The 15,664-nt window shown below is 41.2% G+C and overlaps 2 protein-coding genes across 5 annotated transcripts in view; one reads left to right on the top strand and one right to left on the bottom strand.

Moving 5' to 3' along the window:
- CDC20B (cell division cycle 20B) overlaps positions 1-14,869 on the bottom strand; it is a 62,107-nt gene extending 47,238 nt beyond the window's left edge. For all 3 annotated transcript variants that reach the window (XM_008952727.4, XM_003827360.4, XM_003827361.4), the window contains exons 1-2: positions 14,442-14,869; positions 14,090-14,152 (exon numbers count right to left, since the gene is read on the bottom strand). In XM_008952727.4, coding sequence (XP_008950975.2) covers positions 14,090-14,152; positions 14,442-14,504 — 126 coding nt within the window. In that variant the 5' untranslated portion in view covers positions 14,505-14,869. The remainder of the gene's footprint in view (positions 1-14,089; positions 14,153-14,441) is intronic.
- Positions 1,437-6,267, top strand: GPX8 (glutathione peroxidase 8 (putative)). Of its 2 annotated transcripts, XM_003827362.7 has the most exons (3): positions 1,437-1,919; positions 2,513-2,774; positions 5,561-6,267. In XM_003827362.7, the coding sequence occupies exons 1-3, from the start codon at positions 1,716-1,718 to the stop codon at positions 5,722-5,724; spliced, it is 630 nt and encodes a 209-aa protein (XP_003827410.1). In that variant the 5' UTR covers positions 1,437-1,715; the 3' UTR covers positions 5,725-6,267. The 2 variants fall into 2 exon arrangements, with proteins under 2 accessions (XP_003827410.1, XP_014200393.1); XM_014344907.5 differs by lacking the exon at positions 2,513-2,774 and having other exon boundaries at positions 1,607-1,919.
- Positions 14,870-15,664: the final 795 nt, after the last annotated feature.

Genomic DNA, 15,664 nt, shown 5'->3' with positions numbered 1-15,664 from the left:
TGGTTCCTCTCACAAGTTTTACACAGTAGGCTACGGGCTTTGCTCAGCCACCCGAAAACACACATGCCACAGAGCGGGCACCAGAAGAGCAGGCAGCACCCTGAGCACCCTCTCTGAAGCTCCACAAGCTAACAGTGACAGGAAGGGCACTCCACAAACATCTCAGCTCATTCCCTGCACTTTCTGGAAACACATCATGATCAAATGGCATAATGCCCCTTCATCCAGATCTTGCCGTGAGTCTTAAACAGAGCAGAATTGAAAGTGAATGGCTTTTAGGATATACAGCCCTCAATTGCCTCCCCATACCCACCCCTAAAATTCATGACCGTTAGCAACAGCAAAGTTAGGCCCCCTGTGCCAGGCAACAGCCAGTGGAGGGAAATAAAGAGAAAAAACGAAGCAATTAGATGACGTGCCCAAGTAGAGGTGGGTTTTGCAGGGTTTGTTTGTTTTCAGGGGTTTTTTTTGGTAGAATTGCCTTATTTAACTGTTAAATTACTACTTTATTATGGAGTTCAATTTTTGCTTTTTTCCCTCTTCTTCTTTTGTTCTGATTTTAAGACAGTCTCACTCTGTCACCCAGGCTGCAGTCTACAAACACGACTCACTGCAGCCTCAACCTCCTGGGATCAAGCGATCCTCCCACCTTAGCCACCTGTATAACTGGGACCACAGGCATGCACCACCACAACCAGCTAATTAAAATTCTTTTTTAGAGACAGGGGTATCGCTTTCTTGCCCAAGTTGGTCTTGAACTCATGGGCTCAAGTGATCCTCCCATCTAGGCCTCCCAAAGTGCTGGGATTACAGGCGTGAGCCACCATGCCCGGCCTCAGTTTTTTCCATCTTCAGGTTGTAGTGCATCGATGAATGATGAAATCATTTTGATAGGTCAGAACTGGGTTGTTTAAAAATGCAACAGGTGGGGGTGCATCACAGTTCAAAGGAGAAGTGTTGTTTCTCAGTTGTGTGTTGTTTGTACCTGGGTACAAACGTTGTAAAGTGCACTGCTGACTGGGGGTCATGAGTAGAAATTTGAAAAACACTGGACTATAGTTTGCTTTATGATAGAGAAGGGTTTCTTTTAACACCTTCACTGTTTTTAACATATTTATTTTGACTGTATTCACCTGGTATTTGATTGCCTTAGCTAGATGAATCAGGGTAAATAGCCTTTTTCAGATATTTCCCTGCTCTTTCCACTACAAATTTCCTGAATTCATATAGCATGTTTAACCCATACATGTGATAGTAACGTCCTTCAGGGTATACATCATATGAGTAGGTCACATTTAATCTACATTCTAAACTATTGCTGAGCATCGTACTCCATCCTCTGCATCCAAACAGTTGCTCAATAAATACACAGCTTAGCATGGGGAAGGAGCCCTCCGTAGCTTTCGAGTTACAAGAGCACCATCTTCTGGCGAAATATTTTCTTTGTAGGGAGAATGTCAAAGACCTACCAAAAATGTCCTGATTTTTCTAGCAAAAATTATAATTACATCACAAATACTTTGAAATTCTGTAGAGCTCCTTGCTTCATTCAGGAGTTTCGCTTCATTTCCCCTCTGAGAAGTGGTCTTTCTGTTCCTTAGCAGTGAAAGCAGTCAGCCTGTCCTTCCTGGTTTTCCGTTAAACTAAGCCGGTTTCAAGTTTCAGCTCCTCCTTGAATTCCAGGCTGCTGAGACTTCCCTCTAGAATCCTCCAACATGGAGCCTCTTGCAGCTTACCCGCTAAAATGTTCCGGGCCCAGAGCAAAGGTATTTGCAGTTTTGCTGTCTATGGTTCTATGCACAGTAACGCTATTTCTTCTACAACTAAAATTCCTCAAACCTAAAATCAACAGCTTTTATGCCTTTGAAGTGAAGGATGCAAAAGGAAGAACCGTTTCTCTGGAAAAGTATAAAGGCAAAGTAAGTTGCATCATCTGATTTTTATTGTTATCATTTTTCCTTGTCTCTGTTTATTCCTCTTAATAAAATCAATTTTTTGCTGTTACATGGTCATAAGTTGGAATTTAGTCTTCAGAGTAATGGTATTAGTACATCACTTTAGTTATTACAGTTCTGATAGTTTGCTTCTAAATAATAAATTCCGATTATCTCGTTTTCTTTAAAATGCTTTAATTTTGTGCTGAATTGACATGTAAAGTTGTTTGGAAAATACAGTTAGTAATGTGAACATGATGACATTTATTAATAAAAGTATTGGTTCTATAATCTAATAACTTTAAAAAGAACTTATCAAGGATCATAGTTTTATCTTTAATTTAAAAATAAACTTTCATGAGTATCTAATGCTTTTTTAATGGCAGTACTATTTCAGGGCCTTAACCCAGGCATCTAGGTTACAGTTTTCAATAGAACTGTGTATGTCCAAAAATATGAAAAAAACATCAATCAGAGGTTATAGTCCCCCCCAAATTGTTTAGGATTTTAACTACTTGCAGAATTTTTAAAAATCTTTTGCTTCACTTTCCGGTTGGATTTTTTTCTTTTTCCGGGAGGTTTCACTAGTTGTAAACGTGGCCAGTGACTGCCAACTCACAGACAGAAATTACTTAGGGCTGAAGGAACTGCACAAAGAGTTTGGACCATCCCACTTCAGCGTGTTGGCTTTTCCCTGCAATCAGTTTGGAGAATCGGAGCCCCGCCCAAGCAAGGAAGTAGAATCTTTTGCAAGAAAAAACTACGGAGTAACATTCCCCATCTTCCACAAGATTAAGATTCTAGGATCTGAAGGAGAACCTGCATTTAGATTTCTTGTTGGTAAATATCTGCCTTGCATATATTGTTTTAAATTGCTTTTCATTTTTAAACAATTATACCAGGACAATACTTTCCTATTTCATTTGAAACGTTGTATCGGGAAAGCTTCATAAAACTATCAAAGAGCCAGAATCTCATCCTTTGTAACTTCTAGGAGTTATGCTCCCCTGAAATCAATGTTTTAGCTTCTCAGATGGTAAAAGAATTCTATTCCAATATATTTGATTCCTTATTACCATCTTCCTGAAGAATTTACTTAAAGTGTGCCCATGGCTATTTTCACAAAATATCTTAATTCTCCTCTCTTGTAACTAGCATCTGGAGAAATGTCCCTTCCCGTCATTATAGCCACACAGCTCTCATGAATAGTGCTGGGCATTATTAGTTAACATATGTTTGTGGCTAATTTTATGTTGTCTTTCTTATCTGAAACAATATTCTCAAAGATGAATATGTCAGCTTACCAGATTTTTGCTAAAATCCAAAAACATATAACTTGGTTTTTTCAGAGGGCAGTAGTGTTAGGCTATTTCTCCAATTAAGCTAGCTACAGAAATCTGTTTAAAGACTTGCCAAGGTCACTTAGCACAAAGGTCATGAGGCATAGAGACAGCATAGGCTTTGGCCTCAAGCTACCTGGGTTCAAACCGCTGCTCTTTTGTTTTTGCTATGTGGCTTCTTAACTTCTCTGTGCCTGTTTCTCATTTGTAAAATGGGCTATCAATAGTAACGACTTCTTAAGATTGTTTGGAATTAAGTCTGTTAATAGTAAAAATAAAGTACTTATACACTGCTTGCTCTGTGCCAGACACTGTTCTAAACCATATTAGTCAAAAAAAAAAAAGAGGCCGGACGCGGTGGCTCACGCCTGTAATCCCAGCACTTTGGGAGGCCAAGGCAGGCAGATCACTTGAGGTCAGGAGTTAGAGACTAGCCTGGCCAATATGGTGAAACCCCGTCTCTATTAATAATACAAAAATTAGCCCGGTGTAGTGGTGGGCACCTGTAATCCCAGCTATTCAGGAGGCCAAGGCAGGAGAATCGCTTGAACCCAGAGGCAGAGGTTGCAGTGAGCTGAAATCGCGCCACTGCACTCCAGCCTGGGCGACAGAGCAAGCCTGCATCTTAAATAAATAAATAAAGGACATTAGCTAATGTTCTCTCATCTAACTTATTCTGATGACATCTTCAGTCCTATTTTCACTGTAAATAAGTTGAGTTTTGATCAAACTATTACCTCACTCAGGCAATCAAGCTTCTAATCCAACAAACCAAATAGTGATCTATAATATTTCACATAAATGTGAAGTCAGAATCTTCTAAAAACATTATATTTAATTTCTAGGGAAAGTTGATATAATGCCTAACGCCATAAATGGCAACCACAGTGAGGTCTTTATTCCTCTTATTTTGAAGGTCCACTGAGGAAAGAAAAGCCCAAGCACATGCCATTGAACTAATCATTCTTCAGTTACAGCAGCCAGATACGTGGGTGCAATAGCTCATAGGTTATTTCTCTTTATCACTACAAACCTTCTAAAACCCTTCTTAGCCTGTGTAATCAAAAAGGTAACAGTGAGTTAAGGTTTCATTCCACTTAGATAGGGAGGATCATAGAGCCCAAAGGTTAAGAGCATGAGCTCTGGAGTAAAAGGCCCGTGTATCAATCCTGGCTCAACCACTCATTAGCCACGTGACCTTGTGTCTAGGCTTCCATTTATCTCATCTGCAAAACGGGGATGATAATAATACCCACCTCATAGGGTCCCTGTAAGATTAAAAGAGAGGATCAATTTGAAGCATGGAGCGTACATTACTAGGCACATAGTAAGCACTTCATAAATTTTAGTTATAATTATTATATTTTTTCTCATGTTAGTCAATAAAATGAACATAAATCTTGAGTGGTATAAATAGAAAAAAAATCTACATTTCTTGCATAAATTAAGATTTATCAAAAGGATATCATGGCTGGGCATGGTAGCTCATGCATGTAATCCCAGCACTTTGGGAGGTCAAGACAGGAGGATCACTTTAGTGCCCAGGAGTTCAAGCCCAGCCCAGGCAACACAGCGAGACCCTTCCAAAAAAAAAGTTATTGCTTTTCAAAATAAGGTGATTATTCACTTTGGGAGGCCAAAACCCTATCTCTACTCAAAATACAAAAATTTGCCTGGTGTGGTGGCACACACCTGTAATCCCAGCAATTTGGGATTACAACTTTGCTTCATTTTTTTTGGCTCTTAATTTTATTTGACACAGAGTTTCACTCTTGTCCCCCAGGCTGGAGGGCAGTGGCATGGTATCAGCTCACTGCAACCTCCGCCTCCCAGGTTCAAATGATTCTACTGTCTCAGCCTCCCGAGTAGCTGGGATTACAGGTGCACACCACCACACCCGGCTAATTTTTTGTATTTTTAGTAGAGATGGGGTTTCACCATGTTGGGCAGGCTGGTCTTAAACTCCTGATCTTAGGTGATCCACCCACCTCAGCCTCCCAAAGTGCTGGGATTACAGGCTGAGCCATGGCTCCCGGCCTACTTTGCTTCATTTCTTGATACTAAGATCACATACTAGATAAGTAGACTCATAGGTGAAGTCATCAAGTATATTGAAATCTGGTTACTCTAACCTTGAGTTTCACTTTGTTTGGGTGTTTTGTTTTTTATATTATGACAGTCCTAGAACTTGATACTAAAGTTGTCATTTATGCAGATACTAATAGAAGTGAAAATCTTGACAAAGAATAAAATTATGCTCATGAAAATATGTTCTGGATATTTTAGATTCTTCAAAGAAGGAACCAAGGTGGAATTTTTGGAAGTATCTTGTCAACCCTGAGGGTCAAGTTGTGAAGTTCTGGAGGCCAGAGGAGCCCATTGAAGTCATCAGGCCTGACATAGCAGCTCTGGTTAGACAAGTGATAATAAAAAAGAAAGAGGATCTATGAGAATGCCATTCCGTTTCTAATAGAACAGAGAAATGTCTCCATGAGGGTTTGGTCTCATTTTAAACATTTTTTTTTTGGAGACAGTGTCTCACTCTGTCACCCAGGCTGGAGTGCAGTGGTGCGTTCTCAGCTCATTGCAACCTCTGCCTTTTTAAACATGCTATTAAATGTGGCAATGAAGGATTTTTTTTTTAATGTTATCTTGCTATTAAGTGGTAATGAATGTTCCCAGGATGAGGATGTTACCCAAAGCAAAAATCAAGAGTAGCCAAAGAATCAACATGAAATATATTAACTACTTCCTCTGACCATACTAAAGAATTCAGAATACACAGTGACCAATGTGCCTCAATATCTTATTGTTCAACTTGACATTTTCTAGGACTGTACTTGATGAAAATGCCAACACACTAGACCACTCTTTGGATTCAAGAGCACTGTGTATGACTGAAATTTCTGGAATAACTGTAAATGGTTATGTTAATGGAATAAAACACAAATGTTGAAAAATGTAAAATATATATACATAGATTCAAATCCTTATATATGTGTGCTTGTTTTGTGTACAGGATTTTGTTTTTTCTTTTTAAGTACAGGTTCCTAGTGTTTTACTATAACTGTCACTATGTATGTAACTGACATATATAAATAGTCATTTATAAATGACCGTATAACATTTGAAAAAGTCTTCATCATTTTCAGTATTTCTCTGCATTATTTTTTAGAAGCAACTCAAATTCTGTAATCATAATATTACCAAGTAAGTCAGTCTTTATTTTTGCATGAAAATCCCAAGTGTAGAAAAAAGGACATGAGTATAAGATCATTTAACTTGATTCCTTATAGGCTGATTTGGGTTGCTAATGTATTCATACTAGATTAGCCACTTGGGAGGAATTCAATGCTGCATCATTCTGATAGCTGAAATAGTAAAAGTCAACTCCAAACAGCCTAAATTCTAGTATAAAAAGGGGGTGATCATACAAGTCCTAAAGTGTAGATCAGCAGTCACTGAACCTCTTAGAGTCACAAGGCATTTCTTCTCCCAAAGTCATGACCTTTATATTTTGTTAGCCTTATAATGACTAACAAAGCAACCTGCCAAGTTGGCGAAGGTTAATTACTGCCTCATGAAATATACATTCATCGCATAAAAGAATTAAATAGGAAGATGGCCAAAAATGTAAAAAAGTCATATAAATTTGTCTAAGAAGAAAAAGACCCAATTTAAGTAGTCTGTGACTTGACACCCAAATTCTGACCTGATGGATGAAAGTGAAGATGTTTCGTATGGCAAATTCAGTAATGCTACCTCAGTATATAGTTCTGTATATGTATTTGGACCAAAGTTATTAGATAAACCAAAAATATTTCATGAAGCATCTTCTGCTTCAGAGTACATATCCAGCCACCCAGCTATGAATGTATTTAGAAAGATATTTGGTGGAGGTGGAATTTCTACCAGAGGTCAAGAGGGATATTTGTAGGGATAGCCTCAAGAATGCCAGAGGAGTGTGTCAGCAAGCATGCTCCTACCTCTCGCCAGCTGCGTGACTTTAGGCAAGTCACTTAAGTACCTTATTTCAGTTTCCTCACCTGTAAATTGAACAGGGGTTGAATGGAATAAAAAGCCCTTTGCAACTCTAAAAGTCAATTAACACACTTACTAAGGTGTTTTAAGTGACCAGGAAGGAAATCAGAACTAACCTGGATTGTTAGCGAAGAAAACAGAAGCCACCAACAAGCCTATCTGTCCTTTGCAATTTTGCCCCAAGAGCCTATTAGCAATTTGAATTCTGAGCCTCTAAGAAAACTTTTGCTCAGGCGGCCCCTCCAAGTGTTGCTGCCAGAGCACTCTTGCCTTGTATCCTCACCTACGCCTTCCATGAGCTCATAGCAGTGCTGTGGCACTGCAGGGGTGTTTTATGCATTCACGTTAGGGGCATGAGCAGAACTGCATATGCCAGCACCACATGGGCAGCAGAGACTCCCCACTGCCAGATGGATGACAATGGAGCTGCACTGGGAACAACCAGGACTGTCCCAGTCAACATGATACAGATGAACATCCTGCCTTAAGTCACTAGCTCTCTCCAAAGCCAGATAAAGTGGGTTTCTTCACTTACATCTCTCTAATCTTGGCTGCCTTATTCAACCTACAGACTCTGTCAGTGCTGGATTTTCTCCCCTTGCCCTTTAGGTAAGCAGAGTAGGCAGGAGGAGATTTGAAAGCGTGTCATACATATTGCCTTGAAAGAAAGGACATTCAGGTGTCCCTTCGGGGTTCTGTAACAATTAGGCTATGTGTGCTGAGAGAGGGAGTGGAGTCATTTGCTGATGTGCTGCTACCTGTAACTCAAATGCCTCATAGGAATACCAGCAGACAAACACATAGAGGAAAAGTTGAATCTTTCCTATATTGGACAATCTTCCTTCAGTCTTGTTTCTGCATCAAAAAGTCTGGGACACAGAGTGCTACAGGATGCCTGGGCTAAGGACTGTAACAGAAAAATATCAACATCAGAGCCTGGCACAGTGGCTCACACCGATAATCCCAGCACTTTGGGAGGCCGAGGCGGGTGGATCACTTCAGGTCAGGAGTTCGAGACCATCCTGGGCAACATGTTGAAACCCCCATCTCTACTAAAAATACAAAAATTAGCCGGGCACAGTGGCACGTGCCTGTAATCCCAGCTACTTGGGAGGCTGAGTCAGAAGAATCACTTGAAAACAGGAGGCTGAGGTTGCAATGAGCCAGGATTGCACCACTGCACTCCAACCTGGGCAACAGAGCGAGACCCCATCTTAAAGACCTTGTCTCAAAAAAGAGAGAAAAAGAAAAATATCAGGCATCACATGAAAGAGTATTCAGCTGTTTTTCTTGTGAAAAAGGAAAAGGACAAAATCAAATGCATTTTAACTGTGGTAACTAATTCACTGACTTGAAGTTTGCTTTGTTTGTTTTCTTTGGTGCGTAGAGAAGAATACTTCATACTAACTCCTGATCATCTTACAGCAGACATAACAACAGAGTGTTAGAGACTGGAATAAATATGAATTTGGCTGAAATGTGCCCTGAAAGTTGTATTTCATTTTTTTAAATGTTTAACAATTACACTGTATCAATACTATATATACATGTACATATATATAATTCTTAATAACTGCAGTGTATCTAGCATATATATAATGGTGGCTGGTACATGTTTAATAGCAGACTCTGGAGGAGGAATCCTGACATACAGCATTTGCCAGCTCAATGTAAATGCTCATGCTCCCTCATGGTCAATTTCAATCTACCACTGGTTTAGTAACTAGGATGCAAAATTTCTAAAAATGTGATAATTGGCGATGGGCATGATGGCTCAGGCCTGTAATATCAGCACTTTAAGCAGCTGAGGTGGGAGGATCACTTGAGCCCAGGAGTTAGAGACCAGCCTGGGGCAACATGGCAAAACCCTGTCTCCACAAAAAAAATCAAAAAATTAGCTGGGTGTAGTGGCACATGCCTCAGGTCCCAGCTACATAGGAGGCTGAGGTGGAAGGATTGCTTGAGCCCAAAGAGGTCAAGGCTGCAGTGAGCCAACATGGCTCCACTGAACTCCAGGCTGGGCAACAGAGCGAGACCCCATCTCTACAAAAAAAATTTTAAAATTAGCCAGGTGCGGTAGCACACACCTGTGGTTCCAGCTACTCAGGAGGCTGAGGTGAGAGGATTGCTTAAGCCCAGGAGGTAGAGGCTGTAGTGAGCCATGATTGCACCACATTGATTTGTGGTGTTCCTTTGAAAGAAAAATGACATGTTTGGGTGGAGCTGATATGAGGACACTCTATCCATATTTAGTCCTCTGCTTGATTTTATCTTTCCCATCAAATAAAATTCTAATAATTGTTAGGCCTAGAAACTAATCCACCACACTCCTTCCCACTCTTCCCTTCCCCTCATCCAGCTGAACTGTTAAGGCTGTCTCTTGCAGAGCAGTGCAGGGGAATAAAAAGCAGCAGAGAGAGAGAAATTAGAAAGCTATCACTATAATAGTGACAGGTTCAGAGGGCTGCGATGGGAAGTAGTGACATTCCCAGCACCAGTGAACAGCCAAGAGACTGCCCCAAGAGAAAACACCTGGGAGAAAATAATTTACCATCAGCAGAACCTCCCTCCTCTTTTTACCACCCCTTTTCCCTCTGCTTGACCCTTGACATCCCAGTGTGTATCCCTTTCTTTCCCTCTCCCACCTATGGAAACATTTTCTCTTTTAATTTGTATCTTCACTTTCCTCCTAACCCATTCATCTCTTTAACATATTTTTTTATTTCTTTAACATATTTTTATTTCATTCCATTCCTTCCCCCTTTTCTCATCATCTCAATAATATGAGATTAAACCACAACTTTAAATATCTTCTGTTTATTGAATATAAAGTTGGTTTCCCTACAGAATCAACAGTTCTAAAAAAGAAAACTTAAAAAAATTTAAGTTGGCATTTTCAGAAACAGAAAATCAATTACGGCATGTTCCTCACTTCTAAGTGGGAGCTAAACAATGGGTACACATGGACACGAAGATGGAAACAGTAGACACTGGGGACTCCAGAAGGGGTAGAAGGAAGGAATACAAGGACTGAAAAACTACCTATTGGGTACAATGTTCACTATTTGGGTGATAGGTTCACTAGAAGCCCAAACCCCAGCATCGCCTATTATATTTATGTAACAAACCTGCACATGTGCCCCCTGGATCTAAAATAAAATAAAGTTGGCATTTTATGTCTTGCTCTTTAATTTAAAAAAACTAAAACACAAAAGCCAAAGCTTCTAAATTTAGTAGATTTTATTTTTATCACTAGGTCAGTGATTCTTTATAGAAAATAACATGTTGAAATTTAACCTTAAAAAAAGACAAGATGAAAATAATATTTACATGGAAGATATACTTAAACATAAATCTCCTGAAAGTGAATAACACTGGGCAACATCAAAAAGAGGATGTGATTTGAAAGTAGTAAAATGCGTAAGAATCAAATTATAGATATCTATTTAACCCATGTTCTAGAAATATGTTTAAATAAGGAAAGCATAAAAATTATTTTACCAATAACTTATAATCCAGTACAGTAGAGAATGCGAAATATTTCTTATATCTCATCTATGGCTTAACTAACTGATGGCACCACCAAAGTCAGTTCCACTAACTGGCTGCAAATGTCCGCACGAGAATACTGCATGTCTGGAAGCCAGCACATATCTATGCTGCTTCATGGGTCAAAATGCCTCCAAGGTAATGAGAATATATTTAAGGTCATATTGTATGGTCAGTTCTTCCCACTTCACAAGTTGTTAGATCTCATGCTGTCTTCCAAATATTTCATGAACCTGTGATTTTACAGAAAATGAAGTGAAAGGATTGAGGTAGATCTTCCAAAAAAATTTAAACCATCCCCCACCCAAAAAAATTCCCCAATATTCTTGATATTTCAAGTGAAAAATGTTTTGGTTGACTGACTCATCTGGAAAATTACCTCAACTTTCCCTTCAGCTGGTACACATACAGTCACGGCTATAGAAACCAATTCTAATGCTGTATTTAGAAACTAATGATGCAGAGGCCGGGCGCGGTGGCTCACGCCTGTAATCCCAGCACTTTGGGAGGCCAAGGCGGGGGGATCACGAGGTCAGGAGATCGAGGCCATCCCAGCTAACACGGTGAAACTGCGTCTATACTAAAAATACAAAAAAATTAGCCGGGCATGGTAGCAGGCGCCTGTAGTCTCAGCTACTCCGGAGGCTGAGGCAGGAGAATGGCGTGAACCCGGGAGGCGGAGCTTGCAGTGAGCCGAGATCGCGCCACTGTACTCCAGCCTGGGCGACAGAGCGAGACTCCGTCTCAAAAAAAAAAAAAAAGAAACTAATAATGCAGAAAGAATCCTAAAGACTTCACTGAAAATTTGGGGACACATTGTAGGTCCATTCCACATTGTTATTACATTCTAAACCTTATAGTTAAAAACACGTAATTTCATAAATACTTAAACACTGTCTACTCCGAAAGACTCCAAAGACTCCAAAAATATTTCTCAAAAATTTTTAGTTACGGAAAAGCAGGCATAAGTAAATTTTTCTTAAAAGGAAAAAATTTAAGTAATTATAATACTTTCCTTACCATTATAAAGCTGTCCATTGTAAGTATTACTGTATTATAAGCTAATGGCAATAATATATTATGGTAAATAGTGGCTTGCTTCATAGCAGAAAGTACACATAAACACACACTAATTACAGATTCAGTTACACTCTGATGTTCATTGTATATGCAATAAGACAGCAGTTGCATGTTAGCCGATGCCATTCACATATTCAACGAGCTAACAATACACTGCCAGCTCATCACACACAGGTATCCAGAGCACTTCATTGACAAGAAGAATTTATCCAGAAGCAAGTGGCAGGGTAGTTGTGGCTGCTGACTTGACCCAAGCAGCCAGCTAACAATACACTGCCTACCTGATTCAGGTCACTGCCGATTCTCGTGGCCCAGGCAGTCACTGAGGCTAAATTTGTAACATGAAACATAGTGGCAGAACTCTAATCTTAATAGTCACATTAAAGAAAACTTATACACAAAATGTATTACTTCAAGACTATAAGAAATAAAACCAATATTTGCTTGAATCTAGTCAAAAACATAAAAGTTAAACAAAAACTTTAAAACTTTCAGAATACTTACGTTTAGGTTTTCCAAATTAAATGCTTGGATTAAAAATATGTTCTACAGTACAAATGAATTTTAAAAGTTACTTAACTGTAGGCTGGGCACAGTGGCTTACGCCTGTAAAGCCAGCACTTTGGGAGGCCAAGGTTGGCTGATCCCCTAAGGTCACAAGTTCAAGACCAGCCTGGCCAACATGGTGAAACCCCGTCTCTATTAAAAATACAAAAATTAGCCCAGCGTGGTGGTGCTGCCTGTAATCCCAGCTACTCAGGAGGCTGAGACACGAGAATCACTTGAACCCAGGAGCTGGAGTTTGCAGTGAGCCGAGATTGCACCACTGCACTCCAACCTGGGCAACAAAGTGAGACTCTGTCTCAAAAAAATAAATAAAAAGTTACTTAACTATAGCTTTTCAAATCACTTCTGTTTACTGATCCAAAGACTACTTGTCTGTATTAGACAGTAAAATATCTAGGAGTCGTGATAATACATAAGCTGTGCACGACACAAAACTGCAGCAGTGTTTGGGGGAAAAAATCAACATTAAAGTATTTAAGAAATGTAAGGGCTTAAATGCAATTAGTTTTCTCCTACTAGAAATGACATTAGTAATCGAGTTCTGAAAATGCAATTATGTATTCAATATAGGATGTTACCACTTGAATATTGAATTTTTTTTTTTAAGAGGCAGGGTCTGGCTCTGTCCTCCAGGCTGGAGTGCAGTTGTGCAATCATAGCTCACTGCAGCCTTGAACGCCTGGGCTCAAGCGATCCTCCTGCCTCAGGCTCCCAAGTAGCTGGGACTACAGGCACATGTCATCATGCCCAGCTAATTTTTGCAGTTTTTTTATAAAGACAAGGTCTCCCTGTGTTGTCCAGGCTGGTCTTGAAGTCTCGGCCTCAAGTGATCCTCCTGCCTCAGCATCCCAAAGTGCCGGGATTACAGGCATGAGCCACAGTGCCTAGTTGCAAAATTTATATAAGATCTAGAAAAATCTATTAAAATGGTGGTGGATTTGGAACTAGAATCTCTGCGTACAGGTCAAAGGAAGATGAACTATTGAGCCTAGAGAGAAGCATGGTAAATGGTGACAGAGATTTAAAGCAGATGAAGGCTGTTTATGAAACACGTTTATAAAACCATTTAAATTTGTTTCCTTTTACACTGATTACAGGAGACACTAAAGACCTTTGGGTTTGGTCTTTCAAGGAGAACAGGTACTACATTGGATCAACTTTAAATTGCTCATGTTAAGAACCACGGTTTATGCCACTTCTCCACATTGTCCACAAGATGGCACCATTTCCATTTCTTTGGGGGGCGTGCTTCTGAATGCAACAGAGAGGAGTGCAACTAGCAACTGTTAAAATTATTAGCAGCCGCTAGCAATACACTGCCTACCTGACACATCCCAGCTTTATCCTTTGCTGTGGAGGCAGAAACTAGAAAGTACGATTCAGATGCAAACGATTGCATTATTTGTCTGGGATCTTCAGTTTCATAAAGAAATTCTTTTTAGTATGTAATAAGATACTGTACTTAAATTCTCATATTTTCAGACCAGCTCAAACTTCCTACAAATACATTATTTACCAAGAATTCGTTTGTTCAAGATCAGAATTAAAACAGAGAACAAGAACAAGCCCTGGACTCACGTTGGCGGAGTCTTGACTTCTCTTCTGCTTCAAGTCTTTGGAGAGCACACGCATGATACTTTCCTTTGAAAACACAGATAACATATTGAGAGAGAAACTATTTAGGAAAATCATAATTTCAGGTGTGGAATTTTTCTAGATCTTGTGCTTGTCAGATTACACTTTTTTTTTTTTTTTTTTTTTTTTTTTTGGCAGCTAGACACCTTCAGAATATAATTAAATTACATCACTCAAATTTACGACCAGGGCTTAGAGTTTCGTACCACCTCTTGGTCCTAAACAGATATTACGAACGGGGCCTTCGGCCCCGCATTAGAGAGTTAGGGAGAATGCAGAAAAGGGTGTTACTCACCCACAGCACCTCCTCTTCCGTGCGGACCCTCCGAGGCGCGGTGCGCTCCAGTTTCCAGTCCATCTCCGGCTGACTTCGCCCTGCCTGGCGTTTGGCCTCTCTGCTCGACTGCCTCTGGTTTTCTTCCCAGGTCTAAGTCAGTCTTGACGCCCAATCGTCAAACCCCTGGAGTCCCGTCCCCCAGGACCATTCTATTTCACCACCTCCCTCCAGGTCCCCCACTCCTCCCACCGCCGCTGCAAGGTGTTCCCCAGGGTACCATTTAAAAAGCCGGCGGGGCGGCAGTCGGCGCGGGAATCCCCCTCACCGGCTTCTTATTGGCCGGCGCCGCGGTGACGTCAGAGCCCGGGTGGGATTCCCCGGCGCGCGCCGCGGCCCCGCCCCTGCCGGCCCTCTCTGGGCCCCGCCCCGCCACCGCCTCCGGCCGAGGCGCGCACCCGGGCGCCAAGCTTTGCCGCGAGCCGTGGCGGGCCTGCGGCTGGGCCTGGCGCCGGGGGCTGCCACCGCGGCAGGAGGCGGAGGGGTTGGCGGGCGAAGAAGCGGGTTCTGGGAGTTCACGATCTTTCCATTTTCAGAAACAAGAATGTTTCCTTATAACGGCCCTGATCCCTGTTCTCGGCACCCACTTCTCTTTCTCCAACCACACCCTGCCTTTGCAGGATCCGAGCGTGCACAGCTCTCTGGCCTCTGTCCGTTGGTAATCGCTGTGTCAGCTATAGATGTGAGGCGTGTTTGTCAGCTCTTCGTTTTCAGACAGGCAAGAAAACGTGGCAAGATTTCTATGCCGATCAAAAGGGAGAGCGTTGACATATTTATGCAATAAATTATTCCCTGCTCTACACATTGGGAAGTGGTCAGGTCCTCTCACTCGGGCTTCTGAGCCCTGTTCCTTAGCAGGAGATAGGTGAGAGAGGTGAAGAGGTAGTGAAAGAACTAGTGACAGGCAGGACCTCATAAGGCGTGAAGAGGGGGCCAGAAAGCTGAGCACACTGGGGACTCCGTGATAAAGGGGGAGAGGAAGATATTGAAGGTTGAGGAAGAGGTCTGGCGGGAAATGACAGGGAACCAGATGGGCTGTGCAGCCTTAGCTGCCCATCTGAGCTGCCAAGAGAGCCGAGTTGTGCCATATGGCAGGAGGGGACACTGCATCTGGGAAGCCTCTGACAGCCTGGCAGCCTGTTTGTCCCTCCCTTGCTAACCCCCCAACCATTTTTGACATTGGA

This window comes from Pan paniscus, chromosome 4 (assembly GCF_029289425.2).
Source record: "Pan paniscus chromosome 4, NHGRI_mPanPan1-v2.0_pri, whole genome shotgun sequence".
In the NCBI taxonomy this organism is placed as follows: Eukaryota; Metazoa; Chordata; class Mammalia; order Primates; family Hominidae; genus Pan; species Pan paniscus.
The sequence above is the reverse complement of the archived record's forward strand: the minus strand, read 5'-3'. Positions and strand labels throughout refer to the sequence as shown.

Excerpts from the sequence above, each read along its gene's own strand:
- GPX8 (XM_003827362.7), top strand. The coding sequence starts at position 1,716 with ATGGAGCCTCTTGCAGCTTACCCGCTAAAATGTTCCGGGCCCAGAGCA. Across the intron at positions 1,920-2,512 it reads TGGAAAAGTATAAAGGCAAA|GTTTCACTAGTTGTAAACGT; the intron begins GTAAGTTGCATC and ends TTTTTCCGGGAG. Across the intron at positions 2,775-5,560 it reads TGCATTTAGATTTCTTGTTG|ATTCTTCAAAGAAGGAACCA; the intron begins GTAAATATCTGC and ends TGGATATTTTAG.